Consider the following 23,843-nt stretch of genomic DNA (forward strand, 5'->3'; position numbering starts at 1 on the left):
GAAAAGGGAACACCGGGAAGTGACACATTTCTTAACGTGAACGTGCAGCCTGTGTTCTACATCGAGCCCTGAGGGGCAGACACGGACTTTATTTCTCGCAGGTTCCCACGCAAGACCGAGTTTCGTGAGTGGAGAAAGGGGAATCTGCAATTGCGCCTGCGCGCGCCATGCACGCTCCGGCGCGCCCGGCTCCACATGCACCCGCACGCACGCACGTGGCTGGCTCCCTCCGCGCGCCTTCTGAAAGCGAGAGACCGAGAGGACTACATTTCCCAGAAGTCGTAGACTCGGCGGGGCGGAAGCGCGTGGCTCGGCTGTACCCGTGGCGCCGGCGCAGAACCTTGTAGTCTTCCTTCTCAGGCAGGCACACACGCGCAGCGCGCCCCTGGCTCCGCCCCAGGAGGCCCCGTGCGGGAGCGCGCCCGGGCGTGCGCAGGGCGGCGGCGCGGCGGCGCGGGGACGCGCGGCGACCGTTGGCGCGGAGGGAGGAGGCTCAGCGCCGCCGCCGTTGCGCAGATCCGGGCCGCGGCCGCGGGGAGGGACGAGCGGTGACCTTCCGGAGGAGCGGGGCGCAGCGGGCCGGGACGGGGCGCCATGAACAGCGCGGGCGCCGACGAGATCGGGTGAGGACACGGGGCCGGGCCAGCCTGATAACGAGGGAGGCCGGGGAGCCGGGGCGGTAGGGCCGGCCGGGCCGGCCGGGCCGGGACTTAAGGGGAGAGCCGGGGTGCTGGGGGGCGCCCCAAAGGCACCCCAGGGATAACTGAAGGGACCCAAGGTGACAACTCACGCGTCAGAAGAACCGTAAATGATAGTGGACGGGTTAGGGGGACCCCATAGCATAACTCATCGTACTCAGAGACCCCGAAATAATAATCAGGGTATTGAGGATCCCTAAGAGGAGCCCTGGAGTCAGGAAAGCACTATAGAATAATTAGGGATGCTGAGACCCCCCACAGGAAATCCAAGGTGCCAGTGAGACTCCAAAGGTGGACCAGGGTCCTTGGGAACACAAATATTAAATTCGCGAAGCTGAGGGACCTCCAAAGAGTAGATTATAGATCAAAGAAACCCCGTAGGATAACTCTGGGGAGTGGGGAATTGTAAAAGAAAGATTACAGGTCACGGAGACCCTGTAAAATATATTAAGGATGCTGAGAGACTCCAAAGGATAGATAAGAGGTCAGAGATCCCCCCCCCCATAAATTAGGTTGTGGGTGCTGAGGGGTCCCAAAGTCTAACAAGTCAGGGAGACCCCATGGGATAACTTAGGGATACAGTAGGGTGCTGGGGATACCTATATAGAACTGCAGGGAGGTCAGGATGTTAGAGGGCTTCCTAAGTGAAGCTCTGGCGGTCAAGAAGTCTCCAGTGATAATTGTGGGAACCTCCAAATGAGAGTTCCGAGATTAGGGAGGCCGTCAAATGATAGTTCATGGAACTGATAGACACCAAAGGCTAGGTCAGGTGTTGAAGGGACCTAAGTGGATCGTGGGTGTCAGGGAGACACCCCCCCAAGTTCAGGAGCACCAAAGAATAGATTAGGTGTCAGGGTGCTAAGGGACCCTACACAGGAACTAGGGCTCAAGAGGGTCAAGTGGATGGGTGCCAGGAAGCTCCTGTAGAAAAATTTAGGGGAATGAGGGACCCTTCCAAAGGATAGATTGGAGATAGGGGTCCCCATAAGTTGAACTATGGAGTTAGATACCAAAGGATAGATAAAGGTGCTGAAGGAACCCCAAAAAGGATCCTTGGTGCTATGGGAACCACAAGCCATAATTGCAGTTAAGGGGAGATTGTACAGGTAAGGAGTTAGGAGACTAGGGAGACCGCCAGCAGTAGCCACAGGAGAGCCCAGGGCATAGCTAAAGAACTGCGGAGACCTGAAGGTAGCTGGCCAAACTAGGGGATACCAAAATGGACACCCCAAGTCAGGGAGGCCCAGAAGGATAGGTAAAGCCTCAAGGAGACTTTTTTTTTTGTAAATTTCTATCTGTTGTTGTTTGTTCATAGGATAATTGAGAGGCTGGGGAGTCTCCAGATGAGAGCTCAGGGTCGTGGAGACACCAAGAGCTATAGGAGCTTGGTTGGGATTCTAAAGTGGTGCTCAGGGAGGTAGAGGGGACATCAGATGATAACTTGGGGACCAAGGAGACTCCAAAGAATAGGCTAAAGTATAGGGAGACCCCAAAGGGGAACCTAGGGAGATAAGTGACTCTAAAGGATAGTCCACGGGGGTCTGTGGGACCCCAGAGAGATTCTCCAGTGTGTTAGGGAGCTCATAAGAGGGAGGCTCTAAACAGTGGTTCTGGGGGGTCTGGGAACCCTGAAAGAGAAACCCAAAAGCCAGGAAGACCTTCTCACCCCTGAAACAGGCTAGGACTCCCAGAACAAGAACTCAGGGTGCTGGGGGAGTATGAAGGGAGCTTGAGTCCTGGAAGCCTTAAATAGTAGCCTGGATGGATGGGGAATCTCACATAGGCCCAAACAGTAGCTCAGAATACGGGGGCTCGGTGCAGAGTGCTAGGAGACCCAGAAATAAGACTGAAGGATTAGGGAACCACCAGAGGGAAGCTTTTAGAGCTGTAGAACCTGATGTGGGACTCGGGGAGGTCACAGAGGAGTTCAGGGACTAGGGAACCCCAGGGGCTTTGGTGGACTCTGTGATATCAACCAGAGCTTGAGGGGTCTAAACAAATCTTGAATTCTAAAGGGACCTGATCTAGGAGCCTGAGGTCCTTTGGGATCCTGTTTGGTACATCTTGGGTCTCACCAGTAGGCCTTATATGCTGCTCCCCAACTGCTTTATCAATTTTCTGGCCCAAGGGTCTCTGAGTGACATTCTGAGGCTCCCCCTACAGGCTCAGGAACTTGGCGGGTTGATGCACATGGTCAGGCATGGTGTGGGTTCATTTTCCTACACACGTAGCTTATGCCACCTGGGTTGGGAGACAGTCTCCCACATTGTACTTTGGGGTGCTCTGGTTCCTCTCAGTCTTCCTGCGTCGTGGTTCCTTCGTGATTTCTCTGCCTCTGTAGGAAGAATCTGACTGTTCTCGGACAGGCTTCCTGGGGAGGTGGTGAACTGCCTAATGCCCTTGGTGTTGAGTGTGCTTGGCACAGAGGATTTAGGTATAGTGAGCAAGGGGTGCCCCTCTGTGGCTCTTTCCCGGGATCAGAGCTGAAGGATGGAGGCTGCTGCACTTGGGCCCCAGCCATGAGCTTGAGCACTGTGCTGGTGCCTCTGTAGGTTTGTGGCAACCCTGCTCATAGCTTGGGCTCTGAAGGGCGTCTGTGGGCCTGGGAGGCAGGTCAGAAGTTGCTGGCTCCACCATCTGCTGCAGGCCTTTCCTGGGACAGCATAGACTTCAGGACATTGTGATGTACCAGACCCTGCTGCGCCACTGCAGCCTCGCACAGACTCAGTGGGCAGTAGGATTAGGTGTTTAGACTGGACAAGCCTGGGACTCTGTGGGTCCCCAGGAAGCTACCCAGAGGGCCAGTTTGTGCTTGGTTTTGGTTCTCAGATAGGGTCTCACTACTAGCTCTGACTGTCCTGAAGTGCACTACAATCCAGGCTGGCCTTGAACCTAAAGAGTTGGACCCGTCTCTGCCTCCTGAGTGCTGGGGGTTAAAGGTGTGTCCTGCACACCCAACCTTTGTTGATAAGTTTTAAACTTTTTTGTTTAGGTGCTAGGGACCTACCTACCCTAGGGCCTGGATCTGTGAAGAACCAGATACTAAAATTGCAAATCAGGGTCTCCCCACAGTTGGTTTCTGAGAAAGCATAGCAGCTGGTCATCAGCAGTGGACATCCGAGGTTCTTGATGAGCTCCTTGCTGGTAGAGCTGTTTTAGATGTGTGGAGGTCCTTCTATGCTTTCCCTATACACACTGCCCTGGATTCATTGGCCTGTTCATGTTCAGCCAATCCATGTAGGTGGGTGTATTTGCTGGGAGCTCCGGGTCCTGGTAGGAGCTACCCATCCTTTCTCAAGGCCACTGCTAGCCAGGACCTGTGATGTAACTGTCCTCTCCCCAGGAGGTGGATGGAAGGTAGATAGTGGCTTCAAGACCATGTCTTGGGAAGATAGCAAAGGGACCATCCTTCGCATCATCTCAAAGTTGGGCTTGTGGATTTTTGTTTGTTTTCTGGTACAAAGCTTTGGCTGGTCTGAAACTTTGATATGTAGACCAGGCTGGCCAAAGACACAGAGAAATCCACCTGCCTGTCTTCTGAATTCTGGGATTAAAGGCGTGTACCACCATGCCTGCATTTATTTATTTATTTTTGATTTTTCAAGACAGGGTTTCTCTGTGTAGCCCTGACTGTCTGTAGAACAAGCTGGCCTCAGACTCACAGAGATCCTCCTGCCTCTTCCTCCTGAGTGAATGTTGTGATCGAAGGCGTGTGCCACCACTCTCAGCCTGCATATCTTTTCAAGGTGTGTGTGTGTGTGCCCCTTCCAGGTTGTCAGGCATGGTGACAAGTGCCTTGATGAGACATCTGGTTGGCCCAGAGGGTTGGAATCTCTGAAGGGAGTGTAGACTTGCATGCCACGTCCTGAGTCTGGTTTTCTGTATTGTGTTAAGTGGGGGAGGTTGGCCTGCTTGCTAGAGCTATCACAGGTGGCCCAGTTCGGTATGTTTCCTGAGTGTCAGGCCCATGCCCGTGTTAAGATAGAAACTCCTGCAGTCCCCTAGGGTGGCCCAGGTCACTCTGCTCTTCAGCTCCCACAGTGACAGACCTATGGGACAGGGTGGTGGAGAAAAATCCATCTGGTGGCTGGTGTCTGTACTGACTGCTGTACATCATGGGAAGAGTGAAAGGCAGGCACACTGGGCATGCTGGAGACAAAGTCTTCACAGGAAGACTTGGGTCTGTGTGTGGCCTGGAGGAGGGTCTGGCTGTCTTTTCTGGATGTGGATGCTGGGCATTTGAGATTGGGTTGAGTATCTTGTTTTCTTGTGGCACTACTGGCAGGTGGAATGCAGTGTCAGGGCCCAGCTCATTATTCATATTGTGTCCCATCTGAAGGCCCCCACTGTGCAGTGTTCCTGCCCTGGGGAACCAGCTGCCTGGCCCTGAACCCCGGAGGACACCCTCAGACCTCAGCCAGCAACTGCTGTAGGCTAACTGCGGTTGCTCTTTCTGGGACAGTTCATTGGAGGGGGTATACTTGCATTGGTCTTGGAGTACTCAGTGAAGATAAATATCTCTTCAGCCCTGGGGCTGTGTCTTGGGGTGGTTTTCGCATGGTGCCTACAAGGTCCAAGGTTCTCTAGGTTCGGAGAGACTGGTGTGAGGGCAGCAGTTGGGGTGACTCTGTTGTCACTTCATTTGCAGGCCATGGCTGGACTGCCTCTGGCCAGGGCCTTTGCTACCTGACCCCAGTTCAGGGGCTGCAGGTATTGTGTTGTGGGTGCCTGCTGTGAGCTTGACTTGTGTGTTTGAACTGGCTTCTCAAAGGCTGGTGAGAACCCATCTCTTTTCAGAGAGAGTCTCGGGGTCACCGGCTTGAGTGGCTTTGGGGAAGGGGTGGGATAGGATGAGCAGGCACATGGGATGGGAGTCGTGCATGGGTGTGTGGGTGTCTGTAACACTACTATTTCTTTCGGGGGCTGCCATTGTAGGGGTTGTGGTTGTGGTTTGGGCCACGAGACAAGTGCATGCGCACTGAGGGCCATCATGGAGGGTAGAACCACCAGTAGATGTTGTTAGAAATGAGGCCCCTTAGTCACATTCTCATCCACTCCTGTCAGTGGGGGGTCACATGTCCTTGTAGGTGAGTTGGGGAACCAGTCTGGGAAGGCGCAGCAGGGGGGCTGCCTGACCATGAGCTGCCAGAAACCTCCAAGGGAAGTGATGGCTGCAGAATGTGGGGTGTGGGATGCCAACCATGGCAGGATGCCCATAAGTGACAAGTCCACCAGCTCCCCTTGGAGGCCCCTTGATCAGTGCTGTCACCCATAGCCTGCCTGGCAGAGTTGTGTGCGGCCTTTGCTGGCCTTTAATCTGCAATTTGCCTTCACCTTCCCTCCATAGCCAGCCTGGGTCTTAGTGGCTGCCTCCCGGGGCTCGGGGGCTGGCCAGCAGGCCCTCCCAAGGGTCTGGCTTTCCTTCCTTTCTCTCTCTTACTTGGTTAAATACTTGCCCTCCCTCCAAAGCCACAGAGAAACCCTGTCTCGAAAAACCAAAAAAAAAAAAAGTAAATACTTGCCCTCCACCCCAGGCATAGAGAGTGGGTTCAGCCACAAAGGAAGTGAAACCTGCATCCTGGAGCCTTCTAGAACCTCTGTGAGCATGGGCCTGTCTCACCTGATGGGCTCTTCTGAGCAAAGCATCAAGCACAGGCCAGGAGCCCTGCTTTCCTCAGATATAGCCAGAAACAATAGCCGCACCAGCAATGGGACAACTCCTAGGTTCCATCTACAATGCAGCTATGCTGGTGACAAAGCTGGTTTTTCTTCTCTCTCTCTCTAAACTTGTCTGCCTTTAATCCCAGCACTTAGGAGGCAGAGGCAGGCGGATCTACAGAGCGAGTCCCAGGACAGCCAGGGCTACACAGAGACGAACAAAATATTATTTGGTCTCCAACTTCTGATCCTTCTGCCACAGCCTCCTGTGCTGGACTTTGATGCACGCTTGGCACTCTCCCAGTACTGCAAGGGGGTGCTGGACCCACCTGACCGGTTCCTCTTCCTGGCCCAGTAGCCTCCTGCTTTGTTAGGAAGGCCTGCTGGCAGCCTGGTGTTGTCGGAGAGCTGAGCTTGCTCTGTTTTGGTTTCAGTGGGTATGTATACCTTGCCTTTCCCAGGCTGTGGCCTGAGGAGACACGTGGTCTTATGTTAATGAGGCTGGGCCCGGAGCCACCAGCATGATTGCCCAACCTGGATCCCTTGCACAGATTTGGTCCCAGAAGGGCAGTGGGCTAGCAGTCTTGCTGCCCCCTTCCACACTGTGAAGTGAGGGACCTGTGTGGTTACTCATGCTTTGCCATGGCTAGCACCTCTGTTATGGGACTTGGCTGTGAACGGTGCTTGGGCCACTTGAGGCTCTCATGTCTTTGGTTTCTAGCCTGGCCCTGGCGTTTCCTGCAAGGTGAGCAGGGTTTTTTGTTTGTTTGTTTGTTTGTTTGGGTTTCTGTTTTGGTTTTTTGGTTTTTTGGTTTTTCGAGACAGGGTTTCTCTGTGTAACAGCCCTGGCTGTCCTGGAACTCGCTCGGTTGACCAGGTTGTCTTCAAACTCAGAGATCTGCCTGCCTCTGCCTTGTTTGCTGGGAATGATGGTGGCGCTGGCTCTGTGGTCCCTTCTTGCTCAGGGACTTGCCCCAGGTGTCCTGTCTAGGGTCAGTAAGCAGAGCTACGGGGGGCAGACTCTCCTGACTGCTGGATGGGGGTAGGGGAGTGGGGGAGAGTGGTTGCATGGCTCCTGAGCTCCTAAGTGTCTCAGGTGACGGCAAGTGCTCTCTGCTGAGGCCATGGGCCATCTGATACAGTTGCTGCTGCTTCGCTCTGAGTGCAGCTGGCCTTGGAAACTGGGCCATACAGATGGGTCCCCAGGCCTTTCAGGGGCCACTGTTGTCCGTGGCTTCGTTGGGCCATGTCCTAACATCAGTCTTTCTCTAGTTGACTGTCTTTTGGGCTTCGGCTGCAGCTTCTCTCCCGAAGGTGACGTGTCTGCAGAAGCTGCCTGTGGGCACAGTGGCTCTTTTCCTGGTAGACTAACTCTGACAGGGCCGTTTCTGTGCCAGCAAGGTTATTTCTTGTGTCTGCCATAGTATGGGTGCTAGAAGTCCTCTACTGAGCTCTGCAACCCACAGGGTGACTGAGCACATCCCTCTGCCTGTGGGCCTGCTGTGGGTGGGACACCCTAAAGGGATCAGCTGACCTGAGCCTCCTCTCCCTGCAGGAAGCTCTTCGTGGGTGGCCTGGACTGGAGCACCACTCAAGGTAGGAGCTGTGGCATCCCAACCATGGACAGTCTTGGCCCTGGTGTCTGTGTCCCACAGCAGAGCTTGCTCTGCTTCTCCAGCCCTGCCCTCCCATGCCCCGCAGTTAGTCCACACCCTGCTAGCACAAGGCAGGATGGCCTGGCATGTGAGTCTGTGCTGTCTCCTTATACCTTATGCCCTCTTCCCCAGTAGTTGGCTGCCAGGCATCTTGGGTGAGGCTGGTGCTCTCCAAAGGCGTGTCTGTGTGTGCGCACTTGTGTGTATTTTATGTTCGTATGTGCTGCGTCTACGCCTGAGCTAGAAACGTGTGTGCTTTTGTTCCCGCCTCTGAGCAGAGACTCTGCGCAGCTACTTTTCCCAGTATGGCGAGGTTGTGGATTGTGTCATCATGAAAGATAAAACCACCAACCAATCTCGAGGCTTCGGGTTTGTCAAGTTTAAAGACCCCAATTGTGTGGGGACAGTGCTGGCCAGCAGACCACACACCCTGGATGGCCGGAATGTGAGTGACTTCATGGGTTCTCCCCATAGTTGACTGCAGGGTTCAGGCTGCTGAAGATTGGGTGTATGAGAGGCTTGGAGGCGACAAGCCCTGGGGTGTGGTGGGTACTTGCAGTAGTGGCCAATGCAATGCCCTTTGCAGAAGAATTGACTTCTTGCTGACCTCTCTGGCTTGACATTTCCTACAGATTGACCCGAAGCCATGCACTCCTCGGGGGATGCAGCCAGAGCGAACGCGGCCCAAGGAGGGCTGGGTAAGGCTGGGTTGGGTTGGGTAAGGCTGGGTGCTTGGGTTCTACTGGAGGATGGTGGGTGGCCACGTCCTCTGCTCTGCCCCGACACAAGGGGAGTGGGATTCCAGGGGATGTTGGAGCTTGAGAGCCAAGCACCTTCATCTTGGGCTGGGTGCAGATTCTCACTAGTCCCGCCTGGGAGGGTGGGATGGCTCATGCCCTTAGCAGCAGGAGCCTGCCACTTGTGGTCACATGGCTGCGCATCTCGGTATTCCCTCCGTGGCAGCAGACAGCCTTCCCTTTCACATGGGCCTGCTGGACAGGCAGGAATGGTGGCTTGTGCAGGAGTCTGTGCGTACACTATGCATGGCTCCTGGGGCCTTTGCGAGCGGCTCACTTGTTTGGTGATAAGGTCTCAGCCTCTCAGGAGCTGGAATTTAAGGTGTGAGCTGCCATTCTTCGATAACTTTCAAATTTTATTTGTATTTTTTACAAATACGTGGGTATCTTGTTTGCATGTGTGTCTGTGCAATACTGCTGCTTGAGTGCCTGGTGTCCAAGGAGGCCAGAAGAGGGTGTCAGATTCCCTAGAACTGGAGTTGTGATAGTTGTGAATCACTGTGTGGGTGCTCAGGGTCAGACTCGGGTCCTCTGGGAGAGCAGCCATCTCTCCAGCACTTTCCTAGTAAGGCATTCCCTCTGGCAGGTAGTCTTTGGGTTCCAGGTCCAGGAAATTTATGACTGCTGACAGCTTCACTTCTTCCTTTTGGGATTTAGAGACAGGGTTTCTCTGTAGCTTTGGAACCTGTCCTGTAGATCAGGCTAGCCTCCTGCCTCGAGTGCTGGGATTAAAGGCATGTGCCACCACCGCCTGGCTACCTTTTCTTTTAAGAAAGTCATTTTCCAAAAGAGTTTTAAGCCTAGCACAGCTCTGTGCTTGCTAGGCTATAGCTTTGCACACAGAGACCTCAGCAGGGGTGTCCTGCTGTGGGCACCATGGACTGGCTGGCTCTGCCTCTTGGGGTTCTGGAGGTTACACACTGAAACTTCTCAGTGTGGCCTGGCCTAGCACACTGTGCATATGAGCTTCTTACCTGCAGCCCATTGTCATTAGCACAGTGATATGCTTCCCTGAAGTCCAATATGTCATGTAGCCCAGGCTAGCTGGGAACCAGGATCCTCCTGCTTCAGCCTCTGAATGCTAGGCTGATAGGCCTATGTGACCATAGCCAGCTAAGTTTAGTCTCTTAACTCAAAGTGGTTGGGACCATGGGGACTGTACAGTCTTCACACATGGGACCACGGGGACTGTGCAGTTCTTACACATGGAACCACGGGGGACTGTGTGGTCCTCATGCATGGGGCTATGGTCAGGAGAGGGGGGCAGGCTTATGTCCTCTGGCTGCTTTAAACTTCCCTAAGTCCCCGTATCTCCAGGTTCTCACTGCCAACTGGTAGCCCTGAGACTGCCTTTGAGCTTTTTAACTTTGCCCAAATCCCCATCTGCACTGGGAGTGTAGGTCACTTTCTAGCATGTGGAAGGCACCGGGACTGTCTCAAGCACTGGAATAAAAAAGGAAAGAAGGGGGCTGGAGAAATGGCTCAGAGGTTAAGAGCACTGGCTTCTCTTCCAGAGGTCCTGAGTTCAATTCCCAGCAACCACATGGTGGCTCACAGCCATCTGTACTGAGATCTGGCGCCCTCTTCTGGCGTGCGGGCATAGATGGAGGCAGAATGCTGTATACAAAATAAATAAATAAATCTTTAAAAAAAAAAAAGGAAAGAAGGAAAGCTAAACTATCTCTACAGTGCAGGCCGTTTTCATCTTCCCCCCCCCCTTGTTTGTTTTTTGAGATAGCCCTGGCTGTCCTGGAACTCAAAGATCCACCTGCTTCTGTGTCCTGGAGTGCTGGGATTAAAGGCGTGTACCACCACTGCCTGACCGTTTTTTTTGAGACATGATCCTCTGTAGCTCTGGTTGGCCTGAAACTCACAGGGATTCCCCCTGCTTCAGACATTGCGGTGTTTTTTGTTTGTTTTGTTGTTGTTGTTGTTTTGTTTCGTCTTTTGTGGTTGCTTTTACTGGTTCTAATTTTTTTTTCTGTTTTGTTTTTGTTTTTCAAGACAGGGTTTCTTTGTGGCTTTGGAGCCTGTCCTGGAACTAGCTCTGTAGACCAGGCTGGTCTCGAACTCACAGAGATCCGCCTGCCTCTGCCTCCCGAGTGCTGGGATTAAAGGCGTGCGCCACCATCGCCCGGCCTGGTTCTAATTTTTTTAAATTTATTTATTATTTATACAATATTCTGTCTGTGTGTATGCCTGCCTACCAGAAGAAAGCACCAGACCTCATTACAGATGGTTGTGAGCCACCATGTGGTTGCTGGAAGTTGAACTCAGGACCTTTGGAAGAGCAGGCAATGCTATCTCTCCAGCCCCCCTGGTTCTAATTTTTAAATTACATGTATTTGCTGTATGTCTGTGGGTGTTCATGCCACAGTGTGCAGGTAGATGTCAGAGCACAGCTCGGAGCTGTTTTTCTCCTTTCAGTGTTCTCCAAGGCAAAGTATGTGCTGCCAGAGAAATTGTGCAGGTGCCTGTGTGCTGTGTCCCAGAGTGGTGTGCAGTTCTAGCTTGTGCTCTGCCTTAGCTGAACCAGGCACCGTCTGAGCTGGGGTGGGTGGAGGTGGGGATGGGAGGTACACACTTCCTTTTTTAAAAAAATATTTATTTATTTATTTATTGTTCTTATGTATATGAGTACTCTATCTGCATGTATGTTTTTGTGCCAGAAGAAGGCATCGTATTTCACTATAGATGGTTGTTATCTACCATGTGGGTGGTGGGAATTGAACTCAGGACCTCTGGAAGAGCAGCCTAGTGCTCTTAACCACTGAGCCATCTCTCAACCCCTCCTTCTTTTTCTTTTTTTTTTTAAGACAGGGTTTCTCTGTAGCTTTGGAGCCTGTCCTAGAACTAGCTCTTATAGAGAGATATATACTTATAATCCTAGTATTATTGGAAAGCAGAGGCAGGTGGACCTCTTGACTTTATGGTCAGCCTGTTGTACATTCTCCATATTGAGTTTCAGGTAGACCAGGACTGCATGGTGAGACTCTGTCTCCATAATAACAAGTAAAAGCTGTGCAAGGGACAGAGCGAATGATCTGCGTCTGGTGTCCCAGCAGTGGACAGCCCAAGGCAGCAGGACTACCATGAGTTGAAGGCCAGCCTGTGTTACATAGTGAGACCATCTCAAAAAGAACAACAAGCTAGGCAGTGGTGGTGTACACTTTTAATCCCAGCACTTGGGAGGCAGAAGTAGGTGGATCGTAGTGAGTTTGAGGCCAGCCTGGTCTATAAAGCAAGTTCCAGGACAGCTGGGGCTACAGAGACGCTTTGTCTTGAAAAACAAAGACAAAAAAACAAAAAAAAACAAAAAACAAAAAAAACCCTACAAAACTATGGAAAGGGTTTTGTGGTAGCTAAGCCGTGGGGGAGCGGGCCACCAAAAGTCACTGACCCTCCTCCTCCTCGACAGCAGAAAGGACCCAGGAGCGACAGCAGCAAATCCAACAAGATCTTTGTGGGGGGCATTCCCCACAACTGCGGTGAGACGGAGCTCAGGGAGTACTTCAAGAAGTTCGGAGTGGTGAGCTCTGCGCGCTGCTCTGGCCATCCTGGGCACCTCCCCTGCCATGCCCCCACCCTTACTTCTCCCCATCAGTGTTGCCCTGGGCAATGGGGAGCTAGCTGTGGCTAGGAGGCGTGCTGCCTGTGGGGGTCAGGCAGCTGACCCTAGTGAGACCAGATCCCCTGGACACGTGGACTTGTGCCCACATAGGGTTCTGATGTGGAAACCACTGGCCTCCTGGCACTATTCCACTTGAGCTCTGCCAGAGAGACTGGAGCTCCTTGTGGGGCAGATAAGACTGCAGGAGCCTGAGCTGCTAGGCATTGTACGGAGGTGTGATCAGGCAGGCATGACAGTAACCTGGGGACCCTGAGAATGCTTATTACTCTGGGGTGGTGTGTGTCCATCAGGCAGGGCAGGGCATGGCACAGGAAGACTGCCTGGTGTCTCCCAGACCTCGTCCCTCCTGGGCTATGCAACCAGGATCACAGCTGCCTCTCATTTGCCTGGTGCCCTGGGACCTTCTGGAACTAGGGCTGAATAGCTCTGTGGTGCCTGCATCATCCACCCTTTGTCCGCAGGTCACCGAGGTAGTCATGATCTATGATGCAGAGAAGCAGCGACCTCGAGGTAAGGACTGAACCTGTTCATCCTGACCCATGTCCTCCCCTCAGATGGCAAACTATCTCGCCCTAGACAGGCCAGGGTCGGATGCTACACAGCCAGTGCCATTGGGCCACTTGCCAGACAGATCCATGCTTCCCATTCATATCACACTCTGTCCCCGCCTCCCTGTGGGATGGATGTTCTGACCACCTCGCATGAATACCAACACACCGTCTGGTTTTAAAGGGCTCCGAACACGGGCTTCTAAGCCCTCATTTGTTCTCGTTGCCTGCGTCTGACTGAGCACTGCCTAGCTCTAGCCAGGCTAAGCAACACCCCTAGACTCTTGCCCTCACTGCCTGCACTCATTCCATGCTGGCCAGGGAGCAGGTGACACCCTCGCTCTCTAGCTCTTCTTTTGTTTTTGTGGCTGTTTGTCCCCCACATTTTTGGTTCAGTGTCTATTTTGGGCCATAGTGCTCCACGGTACAGGACCTCCACCTCCCCCAGCCCTCGCTGCCTTGCACTGTATGTCCCTCCCTCGGCTCACACGGTCTCCATTCACCTGTGCCCTCAGCAAAGGCGCCCATGGCGCCACCACTCGGGAGCATAGTTTGCCATTTGAGCCTCCTCCACTCGTCCAGGACGCACTGCTCACTCGTGTGGTTTAGCTGTTAAGTATTAGTCTTAATTTACGGTAGACATACATGCTTAATGACGTACGTAGTTCATAGAATACGGTACCGTTAAGTAAGCTGTCTCCTCTCTCTGTGATTGTCTGTGATTAACGATGTCTCTCTAGATCTCTCTCCAGGTGCTAAGTTAAGTCACACAGGTACAGGCCCGCCCGCAGTCAGAGGACGGAGCGGCTTTGCTCCCGTGGGGTGTAAACGAAGTTTCAGTGTGTTTGTCCCGCTGCTGCCTCTGACACAGCGTTGTAGACAGCCTGCCCCGGCTTCTCCCCCACGACCCACGGCCTCTTGCACTGTGCCTGGACCCAGCCAGCCCGGTGGCTTCAGACACTCCCGCCGTTTGAGAGAATGTCAACTTTTCAAATGTCTTCATCACTATGTTGTGTTCCAAATGCCTCCTCTGACTTTGTGAAGCCTCGGTGTGCGGGACTCTAAGGGCAGCTCCTAGGCGCTCCCGCCCATGGCTGGCACAGCTGCCGCCACCCTCCTGCCACCCTCACCTGGCCTGGCCAGACCCAGCTAGTGTTGCTGGCCTGTGCTGGAGGGGCAGCAGGAGCTGGGCCAAGAGCTTTGGGGCTGGCATGTGGGCCTGTGTCCCTGGGGGCTTGGAAGTGTCCCAGTGGGTGGCAGCTAGCAGTGGTTGGGTTAGCAGGGTCCTATAGCACCTCTTCTCCTTCTTGGCTTTGCTGGCTCCTCCAGGATCTTGGTGGGTCTCAGTGTTCCTCTTCCTTCCTGTTCCGTGTCTGCTGACTTCAGATAGCAGGCCATCTTGTCCCTGCAGATCTCTTGGTCCCCAAGCACCCTGTCTGTAGTCTCCTTTACTCTCCTCTGTCCTCTGTCCCTGGTCTCGTCTCTTCAGCCTCCAGCTCCTATAAACTCTACCTTTACCATTCCATCTGGCTTCTCTCGTGCCCTGACACTGTCTGTATAGGACAGCAGGAGCCCCTAGCCCCATCTGCCCTCCTCTCCCATGTCACCTCTGTCCCTCAGCCACATTTTCCTGTCTCCATCTCTTTCCCCCCGTGTCCACATAGGGCTGTTTCCCTGTTTGAGCTGCAGTGTCCCATCTGATCAGCTGTGGTTCTGTCCCAAGCCACTCCTTCCCAGCTCCCTGTCCTGCCCAGGGTCCCTAGTCACTCATCCTTCTGCCTCTGCTGTGAAGTTCTCTTGGAGCCTTTGGCACTTCTGTCTTGAGCCTCCTACACCCTTTGTTCCCCGAGGTCTCTGGGCCTGAGCGCCGCTTGAGATGCTAGCGCCAAAGGCCCTGTCCTTCCTGCCCCTAGCCGGGTGACTGCGCTTGCCCAGACCAACCAAACTTCGTTTATACTGCCACTTTCTTGTGTTTGGGAAATGCTAAATTTTTTTTCCTTTGAAATTTTTTTTCTTTTTCTTTTTTTTTATTTTTTCTTTTTTTCTTTTTTTCCTTTTTTTTTTTTTTTAATGACACCATGCCTCTTGCTGTTGCTGCTGACAGCAGAATTTGACCTGCTGGAACCCGTTGTGGCCTGTATCTTTGTGTATTACCTGTATTTACCTATATCATATGTGCGTAGAGGAGTAGGACTGTTAGACACAGGACTCCGCGGCTTAGCCAACAGTGTTGGGTAAGCCTGGCGAGGCGCTATAGGAACTGCACTCGGTACCGCCTAGAACAGCGGGGGCTGCTGTGAGCACTAGCTGCGAAGCCAATTGCAAACCTTGGGGGAGAAGCTGGGTTTCAGAAAAACCAGAGCACACCACATGTCCTCCATTGCCTCCCAGGCACCCCGATTCCCGTGGCCACACTCAGCCCGGAGAAGGGTGAATGTCACCCATTGTCCCCAGTCCCATGTGGGCCATGGCCCCTCTGCACACAGGCTTTGTCTGAAACCCAGTTCGACCCCGTGGCCGCCCTGATACTGTTCATCATCCTGTTTTGTGTCACACGCCCTGCTACCTTGATTCACTCTTCGTCGTTGGCTAGGTTTTGGATTTATTACTTTCGAGGACGAACAATCAGTGGACCAGGCTGTCAACATGCATTTTCACGACATCATGGGCAAAAAAGTGTGTAGTTGTAGTTTTATTTTACCTTAAGACCAAGCCAAGCCTTAGGCAATGAGGGGTTTCACTGGAAAGTGGGTACTCCCCAGCAGGACATCTGGAGCACTGCCCCTGGATGGGGGGATGGGATAGAGGGTGGGGCCCTGGGAGGTGGGCCGCCTTCAGTGAGACCCTAGTGTTGCCTCAGGCTCGGTTTCCATGACCACTCCTTCAGATGTGGCCCAGCCCCTTGTGTAACAGTGACCTTAATGTGATGAGCAGGGACCTCCACAGGCCGAGGTCCAGCTCCAAACTGAGCGTACTGAAACATCCTGAAGGATTGGTTTTCTATCGGGTCACTTACTGTGAAACTCCGGGACCAGCCACATGCTCTGATAGCACTTAACCACGTGCAGTCAAGTGACCTTTGGTGTTCCATCTTCATACTGTGTTGCTGCCAGAGTAGGCAGGGCGGGCCCAGGGCCTCCCGAGATCCCAGGCCTCAGAGCTCTCTAGCCGCATGCTCAGGGTTTCGTCCAGCCCTCATGAAGGCTACTCTAGCCACCTTAGCATGCATGATTGCCCTGGCTATGTCTGGCCCTAGCTGAGACTAGATCTACCTGCCACTCCTGTGGCTTCCTGTGCTAGAACCAAGGACAGAGGGACAGGGACATCTCTTGTTCTGGGACCGTGCAGCAGCCCAGGTTGTGGCCTACAGGCTCTGTTCATCCTGGATAGACACTGATGAGATGGGACAGCCCTGTTCTGACACCCCAGCATGCAGCCTGGAGGGCAGAGCGGCTGCCAGCAGTTCGAGGAGCTGTCTGTGTGACTGTGGTCGAGGGTCCCGGGACAGTTGCAGTTTATAGAGAGGACTGTGCAGTGCCACCCTACCCTCAGGTCCCTTCCCTTAAAGACCCCAGTTGACCTTTACTGGTCGCTGCAGCCCCTGGCAGACTCCAGGTGCCTGGAGCTGGGCCTGCATGGTGTTTAAACTCCAGACTGAGCAGATGCAGCCCAAGTTCCTCCAGTCTTGGGCACACACTGCTCTGTAAGCGGGACACGTCCCCGGGGGATGCAGGGACTCGTTAACTCCGAGCTCTGATCCTGCTCTCACTGCCTCAGCTTACGGCATCTGCTGCCCACCAAGTTTCCACCACTGGGACCACCTTTGGGTGCTGGAGGAGGTGAGGGTGGGTCTGTGCTGAGTGCTCCTTCCTGCCCTAGGACCCTACCAGAGCCTCTGGGCCTAGCCCTGGTGACAGGCAGCCTGGGTAGGGCTGTTGAGTCATCAGTGAGCCCTCAGAAGGGAGTGAGGTCCCCTTGCAGCCTGGCTAAGTAGGTCAGACACCAGCTTCTGCTAGGGTCCCTATCTGCTCTCCCTGCTGAGCCAGGACTGGGCTGCTGCCAAACACAGTATGAAGGTTGCTTACTGATCCCTATGTCCATTTTATTGCATGTTTGTTGACTTTTTGTTAGCTGTACCGTAAGGCTCTTACATCCATCCCCTCTGACATTCCTCTGAGTTAACTGAGATTCTTTAAGCATTAGCCTGGGGAAGGTAAGTCTTTATCTTCCACTAGACATTTTAAATAATTGAATCAAAGCCAGCGTGTTTCTCAGGTATGCAAGGGGGGCGGCGGGTGGAAGGAGAACGCCTCTTGTAAGCGGGGTACCCCTCAATGCCCCTCCTTGGCTGTCTCCTGAGGGTTCTTGCTCTCCTGCTGCTTGCAGTGGGGGGCACAGGGCATCTTCCAGATGCATCCGCTGTACCTGAGAAACATTTTTTATACAAAGAAATTAAAGAGCAAACCTTTTTTTTCTTTTTTTTTTCTTTTTTTCCTTTTTTTTAAAGAAAGAAACCTACTGGCCTAAGTAAGCTTTATATTAAGTACTCACTTTAAGTCATAAGGTGTTAAGTGTAGTCATAAGTCACCATGGGTGTCTGAAGGGCAGGGGTACTACTGTGACTTTTCCCTAAAGTGTACTTGATTTATTTAGGTGGAGGTTAAACGAGCTGAACCTCGGGACAGCAAAAACCAAGCACCAGGACAGCCAGGAGCCAGCCAGTGGGGCAGCCGCGTGGCACCCAGTGCAGCCAACGGCTGGGCAGGACAGCCCCCCCCCACATGGCAGCAAGGTTATGGCCCACAAGGTAAGGCTGGGCTCCACTGAGACACAGGCCTGGTTTTGTCCCTACTAGGGCATCCTGGAAGTGGTTGCTGCCTCCCTGTCCCATAGTGGTGGGACTAGCCCCACCGTGGAAGCTGCTGCCCACGAGCTCAGGCTCGAGGGCTGGTAGGCACATGAGATGGTTGTCGAGTTGTCCTTTGAGGGCCATGGGGCTTCATTTTGGCCAAGTGTGTCACAACTTCTGCCTAGTTCCTAGCTGGCAGCAATAAACACAGGAGCCTGGCAGTAGCTGCCTGGGGTACCCAAGTGTACAGAGGGCCCCTCTATTTTCTAGAATTTTCCTATTTGTCCTAGGTAGAACATGAAACTTTTTTCCCCTTGGTGCTAGAACTCAAGTCACAGGCTAAATTGTTGCTTACTGCTGACCATAGCCAGCGGGGCAATTTCCTTCTTGAACTTTCCAGCCTTCCTGCTTCAGTCTTAAAGGGCCAGGAAGACAGGCATCCACCAACCATCCCACCAAACCTGTGTGGGTGATGCAGGCCCCTGGCCACCCTGTGTTCTCTCCTGAGGGCCTGCAGGTGGTTTATCCCCTCTACTGCTAAGTGTGTGCAGCCTCCCAGTGCCTGGCCACAGTGCCCGTTGGCAGTGGTGTGGGGAGGCCTTCATCTGGAAGACTCTAGCTGGTGTTGCCAGGATTGGATCACTGTGTCTGGGTGCTGAACACCAAGGGACTCCGTCTATGGTATTTTCCTTGTTGTTCTTAGAAGAGTAACTTTTGGAAGAATTTGCTCTGGCTGACATTTTGAGGCACAGGGCTATCCTGGCAGAGCAGGCATGGTAATGGGCTGTAAGTGGAGAACCGTGAACCTAGTGTTTGGCTCCTGCTCCTTTCTTATTGGGTCAGCACCCCAGCCATGGACGGACTTCCCTCCTTTCTCACTCTGGACAAACTTGTGCACATGCCTAGGCTTTTCTGGGCAGCACCAAGAGAAGTTGCTTTGGCAGACTGACGCCTTCTTTTTTGTTTTCTGTCTAGGAATGTGGGTGCCAGCAGGACAGGCCATTGGTGAGTCAAGTGTAAGGGGTCAGGTGCACACCGTAGAATTGTCACTGTGTGTGCACTGGGGACTAGTGCTGGGAGGAGACTATGGATTTGACTTGGATCTGGACTGTGCCAGGTGGCCCACCTGGCCTATCCTTACCCACTCTGTTTTGCAGGTGGCTATGGCCCACCTCCTGCGGGCAGAGGAGCCCCACCCCCGCCCCCACCCTTCACATCCTACATTGTATCTACACCGCCTGGAGGCTTCCCCCCACCACAGGGCTTCCCACAGGGCTATGGCGCCCCGCCACAATTCAGTGAGTGCTACCCCAACATGCCAGCTGTCACCCCATCCTGCTGGGTAGAGTGGCCACACTCTGCATTCGTCTCCCACGGCTGGCTGAGTTCATGGGAAGTTTCTTGCATGCAGGCTTGGGCCAGTGGTGTCTAGGGACCGGGCAGTCAGTGTGTGGTAGAACTCTGGAAAGGAGCTGACCCAGGCCATCCCTGTTATTCCCAGTAGGCATTTACTAATGAGACCAACAGCCCACATTGCCCCAGGCAGAACAGTTGGCCTGGGGCCAGCTTACCTGTCCAGCCTGGCCTGGACCTGGAAGATGGAGCCAGCTCAGGCCTACCTCCTGAGCAGACTGATGACGTGATTGCAGCAGCTGTTTTCTTTGTGGTGCTGGGGTGGAGGCTGGGACCTCTTGGAGCTAGGCAGGCATTCAGCAAGGAGCTGCACCCTGGCTCTGGTGATGGCTAGCTCTAGCATCCTGCCTGCGTACAGTCTAGCCTGGTGCTCTAGTCTCAGTCTGCCCTGCTGAGATGTCTGCTAGTGTTCTTGGTGGCCACTCGGACCCGAACTCAGGTCTGCAGCTGTTCCAGCTGTTCATGCCTTTCTCTCCGATCCCTACAGGTTTTGGCTATGGGCCTCCGCCCCCACCTCCTGATCAGTTCGCCCCTCCAGGGGTCCCTCCTCCACCTGCTACCCCAGGAGCTGCCCCATTGGCCTTCCCGCCACCTCCGTCTCAGGCAGCCCCTGACATGAGCAAACCCCCAACCGCCCAGCCGGACTTCCCCTATGGTCAGTATGGTAAGTGGGTGTGGCTGGCCGCTCCCAGGATGGGCAGGGGCAGGAGAGGTCACCAGACTGGATTCTGGGATGCTGTACTCCATTTTATATCTCTGTGGGGCTATGGGCTCCCAGAAGTCCTGTTGAGCCCTGCCTTGGTCAGGGTTACCCTGGGCTCTACCTTCTGTAGCTGTCTTCTGGAAGAGCCTCTTTGGTGCAGTCACCAAAGCAGTCTCTGGTGTGTGGGCAGTCGGGGTGGCCTCACTTGAGTGCCGTGTGTGCACCTGTGGGCCCAGCGCCAGAGCCAGCCTTGCCTTGGTCAGGTGGGATGAGTGACCCAGCAATGGCAGGGAGTGGCCAGTTTCTGCACTGTCAGCTTCTTGTGGCACTGGGACCTTCTGGTGGGTGACTCAGGTGCCTGTGGAAGGTGGCTTTGACCTGCTTCAGCCTGTCTCACCCCGGTATAGGTGCCCCCTTCTCACCAGGCTTCTGTGCTGTACACAAGTGGGCTTCTGTCCTGGGTTCGAATCCACACTCTTACACAGGCTAGGCATGTGTTCCTTGGAGTGACAGCCTCAGACTTAGCTTTGTGTTATGTGTGTATGCATGTACCATGGCATGTGTGGGCAGTAGGGCTACCTTGGAGTTGGTTATCTTATCATGTGTTTAGGAATGGAGCTCACGTCCTCACTTCGGGCAGCAAACACCTCACCGGCGGTGTTGCCCTCCCTTGGGTTTTTGTTTGTTTTTTGAAGTAAGAGTTCCCTTTTACCCTACTAGCACAGGTTGGCCTTGAACTCAACCACACCCAGGTTCGTGGGCTGTTTTTGTTTTTTGTTTGGTGGTTTTGTTTTGTTTTTGAGACAGGTCTCAATTAAGTAGCCTGGCTGGTAAACTCAGAGACGCGTACCTGCCTCCCAAGAGCTGGAATTGAAAGTATATACCTCTGCTCCTGTCCCCCCCCCCCCCCCCCCCCAGACAGGGTTTCTCTGTGGCTTTGGAGCCTGTCCTGGAACTAGCTCTGTAGACCAGGCTGGTCTCGAACTCACAGAGATCCGCCTGCCTCTGCCTCCCGAGTGCTGGGATTAAAGGCGTGCGCCACCACTGCCCAGCCTCTGCTCCTGTTTTTATAGAAGGAAATTTTCTTTTTAAGAATTATTTTATTTGCTGTGTGTTTGGGTGAGTTTATGTGTACCACGTGAGGCCAGAAAGAGGCATCCTCTCTGAAAACTGGAGTTGGTTACAGCGTGGACTGTGCCCCTGCCCCTGTCCAGATCTTTCCATCCCTGCTCTGGCCTGCTTGGGTCACACAGCTGACCCCTGGAGCGAGAGCTGCTGTGCTGTGGCCAAGGGCTTGTGCCTGCTAGCTGAGCTCTGAGCCAGGTCTCCAGGTTGCTTTCACTTGCCTGTTGTGGGGGAGGTGTGGCCTTCCTCCTACTTCCTCTGTCTCTGGGCATTTAAGGTCAACCATCCACAAGCGTTTCTCTGTAGCTTTCAAGCCTGTCCTGGAACTAGCTCTTGTAGACCAGGCTGACCTCACACTCACAGAGATCCGCCTGCCTCTGCCTCCTGAGTACTAGGAGGTGGCGCCACCATCGCCTGGCGAGAGGGCCTGAGCATTCTTTGAGTGCCCCAGTTCTGACTTCACATGTGGGGTGCATCGGGACTGGGTGATAGGCCACCCTCAGACCCCAGGATTGAACATCCAGACCCCCTCTCCTTGGGACAGGGATGGATGCTCTGGAAGAAGCATGGGGCGGGTCTCTGTCCCCTGATCCTAGGCTAAGCAGCCTCTCTCCCAGCAGGTTACGGGCAGGACTTGAGTGGCTTCGGCCAGGGTTTCTCGGACCCCAGCCAGCAGCCACCCTCCTATGGGGGCCCCTCGGTGCCGGGCTCAGGGGGTCCCCCTGCTGGTGGCAGCGGCTTCGGACGCGGGCAGAACCACAACGTGCAGGGCTTCCACCCCTACCGGCGCTAGTGCAGGATCCGGAACTGGTGAACTCGTGACAATCACACACTCGGAGCAAAATAAACGACCACTCGACCTGGGGGGAGGGGGGGGGCGGGCTGCGAAGGCCGCTTCTGGACTGAGGTTTTAAATATATTTCTTTTCTCTGACCCATCAGCACAATAAAAACACGTCACTGGTTCAACAACAGGGTTTAAAAAACGCCTTCAGCTTTAATTCAGAATTTCAGGTTTCTTTTTCTTTTTTTCTTTTTTCTTTTTTTTTCCTTTTTGAGATTATTTTCCTGAGCCTTTTGTTTTACCATATATTGTAAACTTTTATGTTAAAGAAAAAATATACATTTACAAATTGTGAGATTTTTAAGAGAAATTTTCTACGATGTATACTGGCTTATTTTTTAATTTAAAGCAGGGTTCGGGTGCGGGAAGTGGGGGCCCTAGCTCCCGCCGGCGCGGGCTGGGGCACGGTCATAGACTACTGCGTGCATTTGGTTTTTTGTTCATTCCTTGCTTTGAGCGGCTTGTGTGGCTGTAGGTGCCACAGGGCTCCTGGCCCAGGTGGCAGTGCTGACGTCACAGGTGGCCTGAGCCCCACACGGGTGGCAGGCATGGCCTTGCTGGAGGTCCCTCAGCCGGGCTCAGGTTCCCATTGACCAGTTTGACCCAGTTTGAATAAAGCAGCGTGTTTGGATCAGAACTTGAGTGGTGTCTGCTGTGTCTGTAACTCTGGCTTGTTTCCCTCTGTCCTCTGTGCGCTTTGGAGGGCCCGTGAGTACCAGTTGACAGGACCTGCCCCATTAAAGGTAAGTGCAGAATGCAGGAGACAGGGTTGGTTACTTGGAGTCCCATTTTTGGCCTTGATGTGACATCCACCACAATTTATTTTGGTGTGGGGAGGGGCTTATACCAAGGTGTGCTTGTGGAGGTCAGAGGGCATGTCAGAGCTCGCTGGGTTCTTCATCTGTGAGAAGTGCATTACTCTCTGAACTTTTTTACTGGCCCTAAGTTTATCTACCCTTAATGTGTGTGGGTGTCAGTCTGCCCTCTGCATACAGTGCATACAGTCCCACAATGGCCTGGGATTGGAGTTAGAGATGGCTGAGAGCCTCCGTGTGGGTGGTGAGAATTGAACCCAGGTCCTCTAGAAGTGCACCAGGTCCTACCTGCTGGGCTATCTCTCCACACCCTTAAGTACACCTTTAAAAGAAATATGAAGCCGGGCGGCTGTGGTGCCTTTAATCCCAGCACCTGGGAGGCAGAGGCAAGCAGAAGTCTGAATTCCATTCAAAGCCAACCTGGGTGAGACCCTGTCTCAAAGGAACTAGATAGTGCTATATAGGAGGTTCCTTGGGGCCAGGCAGTGGTGGTGCACACCTTTAATCCCAGCAGGGACAGGTGGATTCCTGTGAGTTCGTTCCTCAGTTAAGAGCAGTTGTCCCTCTTTTACTTTTTTTTCCCAAATATTTATTATTTATACAGTATTCTGTCTGCTTGTATCTCTGCAGGCCAGAAGAGGGCACCAGACCTCATTACAGATGGTTGTGAGCCACTATGTGGTTGCTGGGAATTGAACTCAGGTGGATCTGTAAGTTCGAGGCCAGCCTGGTCTACAGAGCGAGAGTTCCAGGACAGCCAGGGCTACACAGAGAAACCCTGTCTCAAATAACAAATCTGTCTGTGGCTGAAGGGCGGGGGGTGGGGGTGGGGCTGGAGAGATGACTCAGTGGTTAAGAGAACTGGCTGCTCTTCCAGAAGTCCAGAGTTCAATTCCCAGCAACCACATGGCGGATCACAACCATATGTAATGAGACAGCTCCAGGTGATGTGGCCCCAGGGCCAGCATTCCTGTACACTAACATGTGTGCACACACACCCTGTACATAAAGTGATTAAATATCCAGGAAAGACCCTGTCACAGCATAGTTAGGCAGGGCTTGGGGTGCAGGCCCATTTCCACGGACTCCATGTCAACCACACCATGGT

General features: G+C 53.5%; 1 protein-coding gene across 6 annotated transcripts; it reads left to right on the forward strand.

The window, feature by feature from the left end:
• The first annotated feature begins 424 nt into the window (after nucleotides 1-424).
• On the forward strand, nucleotides 425-22,557 carry Dazap1 (DAZ associated protein 1). 6 transcript variants are annotated; one of them, XM_041669270.1, is made up of 12 exons: nucleotides 425-623; nucleotides 7,912-7,952; nucleotides 8,290-8,456; nucleotides 8,644-8,709; nucleotides 12,227-12,337; nucleotides 12,901-12,949; nucleotides 15,581-15,663; nucleotides 17,641-17,794; nucleotides 18,812-18,841; nucleotides 18,994-19,134; nucleotides 19,737-19,913; nucleotides 21,695-22,557. In XM_041669270.1, exons 1-12 carry the CDS (start codon nucleotides 595-597, stop codon nucleotides 21,868-21,870), a joined length of 1,224 nt encoding a protein of 407 aa, XP_041525204.1. In that variant the 5' UTR covers nucleotides 425-594; the 3' UTR covers nucleotides 21,871-22,557. The 6 variants fall into 6 exon arrangements, with proteins under 6 accessions (XP_041525204.1, XP_041525208.1, XP_041525205.1 ...); XM_041669274.1 differs by having other exon boundaries at nucleotides 19,737-19,904; nucleotides 21,698-22,557; XM_041669271.1 differs by having other exon boundaries at nucleotides 426-623; nucleotides 21,698-22,557.
• Nucleotides 22,558-23,843: the final 1,286 nt, after the last annotated feature.

The sequence above is a fragment of the Microtus oregoni genome, unplaced genomic scaffold (genome assembly GCF_018167655.1).
Source record: "Microtus oregoni isolate MIOR12 unplaced genomic scaffold, Mior012 000019F_ref0000042, whole genome shotgun sequence".
Classification (NCBI taxonomy): domain Eukaryota; kingdom Metazoa; phylum Chordata; class Mammalia; order Rodentia; family Cricetidae; genus Microtus; species Microtus oregoni.